The sequence below is a fragment of the Taeniopygia guttata genome, chromosome 2, assembly GCF_048771995.1.
Source record: "Taeniopygia guttata chromosome 2, bTaeGut7.mat, whole genome shotgun sequence".
Taxonomy (NCBI): domain Eukaryota; kingdom Metazoa; phylum Chordata; class Aves; order Passeriformes; family Estrildidae; genus Taeniopygia; species Taeniopygia guttata.
In genome coordinates, this window is record NC_133026.1 from 134,319,031 (window position 1) to 134,332,558 (window position 13,528).

The 13,528-nt window shown below is 44.0% G+C and overlaps 1 protein-coding gene across 6 annotated transcripts; it reads right to left on the minus strand.

Moving 5' to 3' along the window:
* Positions 1–728: 728 nt before the first annotated feature.
* Positions 729–3,229, minus strand: TMEM74 (transmembrane protein 74). 6 transcript variants are annotated; one of them, XM_072924938.1, is made up of 2 exons: positions 3,159–3,229; positions 729–2,085 (listed from the first exon to the last, which is right to left on the minus strand). In XM_072924938.1, the coding sequence occupies exon 2, from the start codon at positions 1,920–1,922 to the stop codon at positions 969–971; it is 954 nt and encodes a 317-aa protein (XP_072781039.1). In that variant the 5' UTR covers positions 1,923–2,085; positions 3,159–3,229; the 3' UTR covers positions 729–968. The 6 variants fall into 6 exon arrangements, with proteins under 6 accessions (XP_072781039.1, XP_072781038.1, XP_030122439.4 ...); XM_072924937.1 differs by lacking the exon at positions 3,159–3,229 and adding an exon at positions 2,871–3,076; XM_030266579.4 differs by lacking the exon at positions 3,159–3,229 and adding an exon at positions 2,842–3,076.
* Positions 3,230–13,528: the final 10,299 nt, after the last annotated feature.

Genomic DNA, 13,528 nt, shown 5'->3' on the forward strand with positions numbered 1-13,528 from the left:
AGGACTAATAAGATGCAGACAGCCCCAGTATATGCAAAGCCCTGCAGCTGAGCTTAAATTTCTTCTGGCAAATGTACTGAAGAAGTGTCTAGTCTCAGCATCCCCATGCATTTTCAGTCTTTGGGTCTTTTGAGACTCCTCACAAGAGGTCTGTTAATTCATGTTATGGCAGTTTTCATACAAAGACATCTGTCCACCAGGAACTAAACTTCTTTTATATGGGTCACTATAGCTATCAGAAGTTAATGACTATCAATCATTGCTAATCTGAACTGAAATGGAGTCACTGACCTCACACTGAAAGAGCCTTTTGTCTCCTACCAGCACCACGAGCCATATGGTTTCCTGCCCTTTGTCTCTTATTTTATATTTTAAATAATCATCACTAATTGTACAATTGTTTGAAAATACGGGAGGTTTGTGGCCAGCCATGACCAAGTGGTGTTCTTTCTTCCCATAGCTGTCACTTAACTGAAGAGAAGGGATCTGCTTAAAATTAAAGAATAAAAAAGCATCTCTTAATGAAATATTAGCCCTGCTATTTGATTATTGGTCCTGCTTAATATTCTGCCAAGTAGACTGTTAATAATCCTGCAGGCTTCAAAAATTAACAGTTTCCGAAGTGTCAAGGTTGTTCTTGTTCTATATGGGAGTAATAAGAAAATTATATAGGCAAGACACCAATGGAATGTTTTATATTAGGATAAACAAGTATCTGAGGAACCTACTTATCACAAGTCTCTTTTTATTCAGTGGTTTTCATTATTTTATATCATTTGCATTTCATCTGGCACAGTTCCCCTTTACAACAAGTACTCATATATTGCAAACATTTGATTATAGAGCTTAAGATAACACCATTCTTGTCAGACAAATAAACTGCATCACCAGCTATCTTTAGCTGCATCTGCTTTCTTTAATGAAACACATTTTCCTGTAGAAATGCTGCCTTAAAAATCATGACCACACTAATTATCTATGGCAAGCACATCTTCCTCAACTAATGACAGCTCGAGCATATTATCGTTTGCTCCAGACTTCATTCTGAAATTGAAAGACCCATACAGCTTGGCAGACTCCTTGGAGGATGCAAACCTGCTCCTCCGGTACAGCTCCCCTTTCCACATGGACATCATCAGCAGGCTGGACAGCACCACGCCCCCCAGGGTCAAGAGGCACAGCCCAGCGATAACACAGCGGTCCAAGTGAGCACCGATCCTTGCGCTCTCGTTCTCCAGCCTCTCCATCTCCCGGGCAGCCACGGTGTTGGGATCCACAGTCACATCTCTGGGTACCACATAGGAAATTACCACCAGCAAAATGCCACTAACCAGGAACAAAATGGCACTAATGAATCCATAGTCAACAGATTTCCCAGCTGCTGCCTCCGAGGCGGCATCGTCCTCCTCGGAGACCAAGGAAGGAGAATCGTGCACCCATTCGGGTGGCAGCTCCCTGCAGGAATGCTGCTGCAGGGGGGCACCCTGGCCACCTGTAGGAGTGGGGGGACTTCTTGCATGCTCCAGATTTACATTTTCATCCACATAGGTGAACGATGTCTCAAGTTCCTGGGCACAGCAGCAGGCTTTTTTCTTCCCTCCATCCTCTTCCCTGGGCAAGCGCTCGGCTGGGTGGCAGAGCTGGGAGGTGCTGGAGGGTGCAGGGTGCTCCTGGGGCGAGGTGCCCAGGGAGGAGGGCTGGGGTGCCAGGGGGGGCTCAGCCGCAGGGCCCCTCTGCAAGGGCTTGCAGTGCCGTTCACAGTGCAGGGCTGCCACGGCAGCGGCTGCTCTGGGGTCCACCTCACCCCCCTCACACTGCTGCTGCTGCTCGTAGGGATGGGGGGGCAGGCTCCAGCCAGTAGCGGTGCCCAGGGGCACCTGTCTGCTCTCCTCGGCCAGGTAGAGAAGCTCCATGCAAGCCATCGACCTCGTCCCCACGAGCCTCACCTCCTGGGCTATGGCATCCTCCAGCAAATGCTGCCCCTGACCTGCAGAAGTGGCTTCACAGTACTGGCGCTGCTGTATCCCAGAAATCTTCTTCACCACTTTTTCACCAACGTTTTGTTAGGGACATGGCTTGTGTCAGCTGTTAAATGATTAAACAAATCCTCTCTGACATTCATTTCCTTTCGGTCTGCAAATGAAATAGCAGAGGGGGAAAAAACAACAACAACAAAACCGAACCCGACAACCTCACAATAATACATTAATAAACCAAAGGGAAGATAACGCAAATGTAATACATCAGCCCTCCTCTCAACTGTTTGAGGGGAGACGGCAAACACGATTGTTTTAACCACGCATTTAAAACTGCAATCCTCTTGAAGATCCAAAATCTATTAGGGAATCTAATCAACCTTTGACACCACTATCCAATTAAGGCAGTAAGTATGCACAGAGCACAGAATAACCAGAAAAACTGTGTAAAATGCCAGAGAAAATATATATCTGATCTTTTAGAAGCATATAACTCCCACCCCCCCCTTCCAAATACAGAATTTTACACTCAGATTCACAGACTAATTAGAAAGAAACACGCAAATACCATGTAGCTCAATAATCCAGGATCTGTATTCTCCGGTGGAAATCTGATAATCCTACGGGAGAAGCAGTGCTCTCCTATATAAGATCTACCATTCATCTAAGAGCTTTTGGAATGAAATTATGCCTCAAAGACTGATGACTCAAAGACGGATATTACTTCTCATCTGCAATTAATTCGCTATTACCCCTTTCGCCTGGGCCCCATCCCCCTCGAGGCCGCCCGGTGTCACGGGGCGAAGCTGCAGCCCGACAAATGTGTTGCATGCGAAGGGAACACATGTGCGTCTACAGCACATACGTGATCGCTCCCAGCCGCTGCTCACTCACGCTCTTCTCGGGACCTCAGCGAGAACCGGCGGCGCTGGGAAAAGCGATTCCCGCCGGCGCCGGGAGCAGCTGGACCCGCCCGGCACCGAGTGACCCGAGCGGTACCGAGGTGAGCGGCGCAGACACGCACAGGCACACACGCATCCCCGGCAGCAGGACCGCGCCGCCTCCTCCCGCCGCTGCTCCTCCCGCCGCTCCTCCTCCTGCCCGCGGGCTCTCACCTGCCCGGCGCGGCGCCGGCCCCGCACGCACGGACGCACAGACACACGGACACACGGACACGCTCACCTTCCTCCCGGCCGCCTCCGCCCCCGCCCGCGCCCCCGCCCCAGCCCGCGCCCCCGCCCGCGCTGCTCCCAGCGACCCCAGGCGACCCAGCCCGGCCCGGCCCGGCCCGGCCCGGCCCAGCCGGGCAGTGCCGGGGCGGGCTCCGCTCGGCACGCCGGGAGCTGTAGTCCGCGGGCGGCGGCGCCGCTGCGGCAGCGCCCGGAGCCGCGCCCGGAGCCGCGCCCGGAGCCGCGCCCGGAGCCGCGCCCGGAGCCGCGCCCGGAGCCGCGCCCGGAGCCGCGCCCGCCCCGCGGCCCCCGGGGCTCGGCGCTGCCTGCGGGTCGCGCTGCCGGGGCTGCCGGCACCGCACAGTCCCTCCGAGGGCCCGATCCTGGCACGGGGCCGGAGGGGCGTCCGTGCAGCCCTATGCCTGCGTCTAGCTCAGTCATCACCCGGAGCTGTTTTCCATAGTCTTGGGAGCTCAGCACTTACTCCAGGGAAAGATAAAATCAGATTCTCAAATGATCCCAGAACTGCTGGATCTGAGACGTCAAGAGACATACTCTCTGCGCAAGACTTACTGGAAAATCTCAGGAGCTCACCCGTGTTGGCAGACTGTCCATGCGCTTCCTCTAGCCGGCATAAATTACTATTAAAAAAAAAGACTGTTGCCAAAAAATACATAATAAATGAACGACTATTTCATTTTCAGTATGAACCTTCACTGAGTTTTCCTGCCAGTGCTTTTCCTTTGCCAGTGTTAGTGATAAACTAGAATATGAAAATAAAGTATGGAGTAGTCTGAAGGTTTATCAGAGCTGAATATTGTGCTGTTGTGGAAAGACTGGGCTCTGAGGAGACAAAAAAGCAAGCATGGGCAGAGGGACCTTTGCCATGGAGCTGAAATGAGGGTGCACACAGGAATTAGAAATGAGCAGCGCCTGCCTGCATGGCTGTTGGGCAGGAAAGCACAGGCTCAAGATGAAAAGTGAGCTGGGGAAACCAGAAAAGACAAACACAGACTGACTGAAGGAGTTGGCCTAACATCAGAGAACAAGGTGATTCTCTGTAAGGACTCTTTGCCAGTTCTGAAGCAATGCATTAGGCAATCAAATCAGTTTTGAAGACATATCCTGCCGAGACCCAAAACACCCAGGACAGAAGGTTCAAATCTTAGTGGGAGTAACTCCCATGAATGTTAAACTTACTTGCCAGGACATGGCAATAGTAGGGCACTCACAGTGCCCATCACACAGATTGCTCAGTGCTCTGGGGTGCTTTGGATATAATTTCAAAGCAGCTCCAGGCAGTGTTTCCATTAGCAAAGTGCAGTTTCAATGCACTGAATAGTGTATTATTCACTCTTTGAAGAAAAATTGTAAGGAGAAAATTATGGAGTTGGGAAAATGGTGCAGGCTGTCCTTGGAGCTTTTTAATAACGGTGCCCTCTTTGAGATAAATATAAAGGAGCAAATAAAACCTAATCAAAGAAACAGAGAAGCTTATCTGTAAATTGTTCAAATAGTTTCAAGTAAAAGTAAAGACAGAAACAAACTCTCTTTATTGTTTGTACATTTCCATTTGGGAATTAGCAGTATAGGAACATTCAGATATTAGGCACTGACACTGCAAGCTGTACCTGCTCCATCTGATAGACGAATCTTAATTAAATGACTGACAGGAAAAATGTGGTTCTCAAGCCTGGCAATGCAGCCTGGAAGAATGTGAACACTTTTCCTGGGCCCTGGCACAGCCTACCAAGTCCTTGGGTGTGTATTGTCTTTCTGACAGCTTATACAAAGGCAGGAAATTGTCTGCACACAACAAATGGTCATGTTGTGATTCCTTCAAAACCCAAGAGCTACAGCATGTACTCTTGAGCACTTACTAGAGCCTTAGTACTTGTTATTTAACCACACAAACATCTTGCTGCTCTGCCGCCCACTCTCCTCCCCATTTTGTGCCAGCATGTGTTGGGCAAGTGTATTAATTTGTTGCTGATAATTGCAGTCCCACAAACTATGGAGCAAACAGAGGGAACCACAACTCTTGTCAAACCAAATGTTATCTATTCTTATGTGCCTTCCCATGTGGTGCAGTGTCTCCTTTGCCTAGTACAGTTCACTCACTCTTAGAGCGAAATCACTGTCTAGTCACAATTCCTATTACTGGCATTTCATTTTCTTAACTTTGGATGCGATGAGTTAACAGCATTTTCTTGTAACAAATGTGATTGTTGCCAATGCTCAGAGGTGTGGAGGTGGTGAAATGAATGCATAGCAACGCGTACTCTGCAAACACAAGTACAGCTGGTGAAAAGATTAATCAAGTAAGGATGGGAGTAAGAATATTTGTCACAGGAAAAAAAAGTGGCTCTGTAGAGCTAAAATCCAGAGTGATGGACACACAATGGGACAGGAATAAAAGACTGGAGTAGACTGTCGGGGTGGATGAGCCTTGTTCTCTCTGCTGCAGCCAAGCACGTAATACAGCCCTTTCAGACACTGAGCAGGGCTATGGTAGCAACACAGTGATAATATGGAATCTGACAGTCAGCTGATAAAGGTGTCTCAGTTGAGATACATGCAATTAAATTTAAACCATGCTCTGGAGCATCTTGTAAGCTCTCTTAAAGTTGGCCCAACTATAAATGACTATGTGAACTAGATTTATATGTTTTTGTCCCATTCTCAGTAACCTGTTGTCACTGTAAAAATGGAAGGAGGCTTGTGAAGAACTAAAAGTTGTTTCACACTTTCTGTTTGAAGTCTCACTGAGGGCCTGACCACACCTGAAGGCTTCAGAGGAATCAGGCAAAACTGAAACAAGTTTTCTGAATAGTGATTCCCATCATGGTCTGGTAGAGGATAGGTTTTGAGATCTTGCCATCACAATTCACAGAGTTTTCCAGTGTTATATGGGATCCTCAGTGAAGCATTTCCCCAAACATTTTTATTCTTTTTCTCCCTGTCTGTCTTATAACATGTATACAGAGTTCTTCAATGATCTCGTTTTCACAGAATCTTCAATTTGTTGCCTCGCAAGTCACAGGACCTTGGGTTTCCAGTGGTCCTTGTGCAAGTGTTGCAAGACTGCAAAACTTCTAAAATAAAGGGGCACTCCAGCCAGTGTGGCTCAGAGAATAATAGATTCAGAGAAGTCTAGAAAGAATATTGCATAAACTTCCCATTTCCACTTGAATAGATCATATTGTTGAGTAAAGTAAATTGGCTAGGAAGCCAATAAAATGGGGCTAAAGAAATATTTAAAACCTATTAGAGAAATACATGGACCTGTGTACTGGTCTGTGAAAAACAGCAAAGGTAATAGATGCGAATGAAGAGGCAAAGCTAAGTTTATATATAAATGGCAGAAGAAAAAAGTGACACAATTCTTTTTTGACTTAGAGAATAAAAGTATTGTGAGGCTAGCAAGCAAATATTTGGACAACTCACAATGCAAATAAAAATTCACTATTTCTGTGTGTTTAAAACACATTACTGTCACAGATCAATAAATGTCACAGATTAATAAAGCAAAAGTAGGCATGAAAGCAATTTAATTCTGCTTTGGTTGATTCACTAATGCACATCCATTGTGCATTAATAAAAGACACAATAAGTAAACAATTTTACAGAGATACAAGAAACCATAGATGTGTAATATGGTGTTCCAGAATTGCTACAAGTAGATTACATCCTTGATGCAATCCCTGTGCTTCTCATGTCTGAACACATGAAATCATGGTTTGAGTATGTAGAGGTTCATCCTGAACCAAAAAAAGTCAGTTTCAGTCTTAGAGTAAAGGATCATATGGAGGAGCAAAGGGCCTGTTGACCACTTGGAAGACACAGTAGCTGTAGCCCCACTCAGGAGCTAGTGAAGGACAGGTAGGAATTAATGAGCTGTCAGGCTGAGGTCTCCTCCCTGGCACAGCACTTGTGGAGCCTTTACTGGCCTGCACTCACCAGGAGGGAAAGGGCCAGGTCTGGATGTCCCTGGGCTGCTGTTTCCCACCCACTGTGCCCACACCAGTGACTCAAGCTGGTGACCTGGCCAACCCCACTACCACAGGTTTTACTGACCAGCCTTCCTCCCCATTCAGGAGCTCATACTATGCCATTTTCCCTTCTGAATCCCCAAGCACCTGAGCACCCCTGAGTCAACAGGCCTATCCCTGACTGTGCTTGATTGTTTTGGTGTCCTGCTGGCTCTCACAGCCCTGTCTCAGCAGTCTGGGCTCAGACTGCACAGTGGGACATGGCTGAGCTGCCCTGCTGTGCCCAGGGCAGACTGGCTGCTGAGTGCCAGGCACCTGGACACCACTGTGGGTGCCTAAGCTTTGGACACTGGGGTGGAGGAGACACCTTCTGCCTCCCTGTGTGCCCCTGCAATGCTGAGCACTGAGCTGTGTGATCTGAAGAAGCCTTACAGAGCCCAAACAGTTCCTCCCTGCTGTGGGTTTGGGATTGCCACATGTCACCACAGGTTTCTGCCCACTGATGGGCACAAACCAGCACAGTACCACCACTGTGCTGTCACCATGTTGTGAGAGCCAAAGTTACCATTTATTTCCCACCCTGGTCATACCTGAGACATAAAGGACATGTTTCTCCCTGGGTCAGCCCACAGATTGAAGACTACAGCCCTGAAACCTCTGTGGCTGCTGAGTGCCAGGTGTCGTGCACATGACTGACTCCTGACAATGACTTTTTCAGGTGTTTTCCTGGGTTGTTACTCTCTTCACTTTCTTGCACACTTGCATGGAAAGACAGGACCACCTCCAGTAATCAAACATCAGATCTGGGAGATGTAGTACACCTGTTATTCTGTACAAAAAAACCCTAGAAATACTAATTATAGAATGAAGGTATTTAAAGGGAAAGTGAGATAATAGTCTACCCTGGAGGGATACCTAGTGCACCTCTATGAAAAATCCTGAGAGAGTGAGAAATGTGCTGCCACACAGGGAAGCCCAGGTGAGGCCGCTTAGGAGAGAAATAAAGAAATCACCAAGGAGATTTTAAGCAAGGGATTTAAATGATAGAGAACAGTGCAGGAATAAAAGGGAACTGCAGCATAATATGAGGAAATAATAGCTTGATCCATAAAGCTGGGGCGGGGGCAGTTATACTGAATCTGGAAACAAAAAATTACTCTTAGGTCTTGCAGTACACATAAAACTATGGGTGAAAGAAGAAAGTGAAGGCTGCAGTTTCTGACAAGGCAAGGACACACAGTCTTCAGTAATATATATATTGCTGGTGACAGAATGAGGTTTTATAGAAATTATCAGGAATAGTACCCAGGGATTCTATATTATCAGCATGCATTAAAGAGTTTCTTCAACAGAAGCATCAAAGATGTGTTCACATTAGAGAGGTAATGCTGATAATTTGTGGAATTTGCTTGTGTTAAAAAGACTAAACTTAAAAAAATAGTAAAACCTTCTTCTGTTGGTAGCACTTTATGTCCACATACTATAAAGTACATTAAAAAGCTGAAATCAGTATTCCCATTTTAAAGGCAAAGAAGCTGAAACATAGGAAACGTGTGTAATTTGTTACAATCTAGGCAACACAGAACCAAAATCAAGGCACCAAAATTAAGATGAAAGAATTGAGCCTTGTTCCTCATTCCACCTGTTTTAGCCAAAGGCCAAGCAGTGACTTAGGAGGGAACTCAATTCTTTTCTTCATACCTAAGGAGAGAACCACTGGTATGAGGGAAGAGAGACGTAGAACTATTTTAAGCTCATAAATCATAGCATCAGAGATGTGCCAGGAAGGTGCATCAGTGGGGTTTTGAAGCAGAGGTCCATGCTGATTGCTTGTGGTGATATTTGTATCTAAATTAGCAGCCATAGCAGCCCATATTTGAGAAAGTTCAAGGCAGAGCTCTCCTCCATCTCTTCCTCTCCTTAACAGTCCCTTAAGCTGACTATCATGCTGAATTTATGGGTGGAGGAAAGCCTTGCCCATGTGTCTAGTCCTGGCCCCATCACAATCACTATAGCATTTTTGCAATCAGCTTTAAACAAGCCAGGATTTCTTACTGTCCTTCCTCCATCCAGTAACGTTGAGGTTCCTTCTAGAACATGGAATACAATATGCTAAAACCTGGGTAGATAAACCAAATGGGAAAAGTAAGACTAATCACAGTAATACAGGCCCTGACAGGTCTGCCAGACTCTTCCAAAGGCAACATTTCTTCTACAATACTGAAGAACAGTGAACAAAATGCTACAAAATAGTCTGCAAGAAGCAATCCTTCTACAGGGCCACGTGAATGAGCTAGACCATCTATCTATGCATTTTCCTCTCTGACACCCAGTGATTTGATCCTGTTTACTTTCCAGGGGGTGTGATCAGACTGAAACTGGAAGGAAAAATATTTGATCTTTTTAAACAGTCAAACCTTTAAAGTCCAGCCTGTCGCCTGAATTTTGAGGTTTTTAAACAGACCTCTATTGATGTTAGTGGCAGGCATTGCAGACCAAACACCCACAGAGCAATAAACATTTAATTCATCAGATATGGTTAAGGCTTTTAACGTTCTTTTTCTTGTCACGTAGGCACTGTCCATATTCCTAAATTCTACTTGCTGTTATCCTTTGATTGCCTTGGAAGAAGAAGGAACATTCTTCTTATGGCTGAACTTAAGAGAGGTATCTGGAATCAATAGTGAAAAATAAAACCTGACCTGATGGTTTTGGTTTTATTTTAGTTAGAAGGCATGGAAGGAAATATGATGTCATGCTCTATATTAAACCAGCTCTCTGAAAGCTTTTAATTGCAGTGAGTTTTGAAGCCATATATTCAAATGGTGACAGCACACTGTGTTGGCTCCTTCACAAACAGAAGTCTTAGAGAGTCACATGCTGCTAAAGAAAATGTTTTACACTTTTCTGTTCTTGACACATCAGAGTAATTTTTATCTGGTTACTATGTTATGCATGCAACAGAGCTGCAATGATAGTAAAATCTGTGACGTGCAGGCAGAACTGCAGGCACAGTATGATAAAAAGGCCGTCACTTACTTGAGCAGTTGAAGAGCTCCTAATACATTATTTATGGCAAATCAATATTTTTTGTAATAAATACATACACGCATCTATCTATCCATTCAGGAAAACAAAGATGTCTCTATCTCACAGTTGGTGAAAAGCAGAAAGCAAAACCATAGAGACCTTAGTTCACATTTGCTAATTACCAAGTCTTCCTCTGGCAGTGTCTGAGGAGACAGCACAGACAGGTTGGGCTTTGCAGGAAGGTTGGCTCTTGAAAAAGGAAGATAATTTTTAACTTAAACTTTTAACAAAGACCTGGATCCTCAGCAAACAGGTCTCCATTACAGAGCCCTGAATGCTCTCTCCATTGCAATGGGATTTATTTTAGTGTGAGACAGGGACACGTAGCTGAGTGTCTGGTGAGAAATGCCTTGGTGTGAAACCTCCTGAAATTGAATCAGAACAGGAGTGTTGGTGTGGAGGAGCTGAGAAAAGGACTGTAATGATTCAGGCACCCCTGGGGAGTTCCTTGGGTTGATCAGGGCAGTGCCTGATCAGGCTGAGCAGGCAGCTTGTGGGTGCAAAGAGATCCCTGCAGAGAGATAACTTCTTCTGGACAATGGGCATCTGGTGGTGGATGAGCAAGGAAGGAGGATTTGTTCTTACTGCATTCTAAATGTGTAACTGTTTTGTCTTTCCTTGAATAAAGATTTATTTGTTTGTACATTTTCTCAGTCCTGAGGAGTGGGTAGGTCAGACCTAATGAGGGCTTGTGGTTTTCTGGCACTTCTTAGGTGGGGATTAAGCTTGGTTTAATAATTTGCTTCAAGAGATGTCAAATAAATTGATGCTACTGGTTTCTGTTCTTATTAACCACCTGGCTGAGAATTATATGTACACATTATTGAGGTAATAGGAGTTCTTTGGCTGATCTTACTTCTGAGGCATCCAGGCATGTATACACACATAGGTACTCACAAATAGCTACGAGGAGTTTTTCATGGAGAGTGGGAGATTTGGAAATGAATTTCCACTCCTTTTACTCCAAGTGACACACTCTCCCCCACACAATATTATACATAAAATGAACCATGGAGAACTATTTTCCCAAGCAGACGGAAATGATGTTTTTTGAGGTGGGTAGCTGCATTTCAAAGCCAGAAATCTGCATGGAAGATATTTGTGCAGTGCCATCTGGACAAGTTTTTAATTAATGTGGAAAATGAAAAATTAACAGAGGGACTAACAGTTTTTTCATGTTCAAAGACATAATCCTGCAGGGAAAAAAAATACCCATGGTTATACTTCCATAGGATTAATAAAGAGCTTCTAACAGGGGTATATAAAAGTAAAATCAGACTAAGAGAAAAATATTTTAAACATTTATCATTAGTTTTATTAATTTATTAATTGTATTAATTTAGAAAAATTCTATTTCCTTTAAGAAAAGATAAAAAGAAAGGGAAATGACAAGTAGATAAAGATAAAATTCTGTGTATTCTGAATGAGGGATTCTTTCCATCTAATAAAATAATAATGGTAACATTAGAGGAGCAAAGAGGGAGAGGAGCATCACGCTGATTTGGGGCACATAATAGGAGTTTAGCTATCTATCCATTTACATTGCAGTCACCCTTTCTGCTACCTGAACATCAGACAGCAATAAAACATGGTAAAACTGGAGACTGAGTTTTCTGCCTGTCTTCTGAAGCTTTGAAATACAAAGTGTATGAAGACCATTTAAATTGCATTGCTTTTCAATTTTTGAGAAATGTTGTCACTTTTAAACAACTGATCTGCTTCTTCATCTGATTTTCTGGTGATCCTTTTAAACCAGTAGCATTAAAATCATTATTTTTGGATGATAGGAGAAATCAAACAGATATAACCTTCTATAGGCATATATATACACATATTCTTCTTGTCTGCTGAGACTTGTTTAATGAGTTCCAATCTAAGAGGGTGTTTTTATATCCTGTATTAAAATTCAGCAGTTTTGTGCCTTGCTACAAATCTGTCTTGTCCTTTTCCTTCCTCATCATTTTATGTAATGATTTTATTAATGTTTTAATGATTTTGAGATCTTGGAATAATATTGCAACTCACAGTTAAACAGATATGATACATTTTTTTATGTTAGAGAAGAAACAAGCAGCCAGTAAATCTGTAAGTGTGAACCCAAAGGCAGAGAGAACATATGTCTCCCATGGGAGCAGGAGTTAATTGATTCAATGTGAGTAAAGGATGGTAAGATTTCATCATGAGGCAACATCTTGACTTGAAGTGAATCACTCCCCAAACTGACCAGAAATTGGAGCAGAAGGAGAAAAGATTATGACTCTGATATTTAAGTTATCATGAAGATAATTCTTTATTCTGCACTAACACTATTCTTTAAATAACTTAATAAGCACAAGCATCTATGGCAAAGTCTAAATTTAGGAAATGTACTTTAAGCACCAAGACAATGAGTGTTCAGGAGAAAAATCTAAATTTATTTCTAATATGATTCAAGTTTGAAAATGACATTGTGTTTATTTAGTATGTTAAAACCCATGAAATGTAGTCTATGGATTAGTGCAAGATGATCCATGGCCTCCAAAAGTTCCTACCGACTTGTGTATCTTTATTCTGTGCAGACAGCTAAGACTGTCTTCTATTTCCTGCTGAAATTTTCTGGCTGTATTTTTAAATGCAGATTTTTCCCTGTCTTGCTCTACTACTCAATCTCAAAAATTATCTGGATCCAGTGGAGTCAGGTTTGGCAGTCATCTGACTAAATGTGGAGCTGGAACACAGGCTTCTACTTTGAACCAGCTGTCTTGATGGTTGTAACTGGGAAGACCAACACAGTCAACTGAGTTAGAGATGAGATTCATCTGACCAAGGGTAGGCACTTACACTGGGGTGAATAGTGCACCTAACTGACTGTGATTGCTGCTCACGTTGCTCTGTCACACACTGTTATTCTCACTGTAGACAGATGTGTTTAGATCAATCCCATCATAATTGGGTAGTTATAATTAATTTTCAGGGGATTAGGGTAAAAATCTCATTTTAAAAATGCTGCCTGCCTGCTTGCCAGTAAGGACCCCCAAACCTCATGCCTGATCTGGAGTGAGGCAGCTTCAGTTTCTCTCTGAGCTTCTCCTCTCCTTCTCATGGCTCACCAGTTTTCCCTCTTGCTCTCATCTCTGCTTCTTCCATGCTTCCCTTGTTTGTTGAATATGATTTTACAACAGAGACAAGGGAATGTTTCCACCTCTATGAACCACCACTACATGACAGATGTTTTGCTGAATTTACTCTTTTTGAGCCAATATCTGAAGCATTACTTTGAGGAAGAGACCAAATCTTCTTGTGAAACCCCACCTGGAGTACT

Coding starts and splice junctions, on each gene's coding strand:
- TMEM74 (XM_072924938.1), bottom strand. CDS start 1,922: ATGGCTTGCATGGAGCTTCTCTACCTGGCCGAGGAGAGCAGACAGGTG.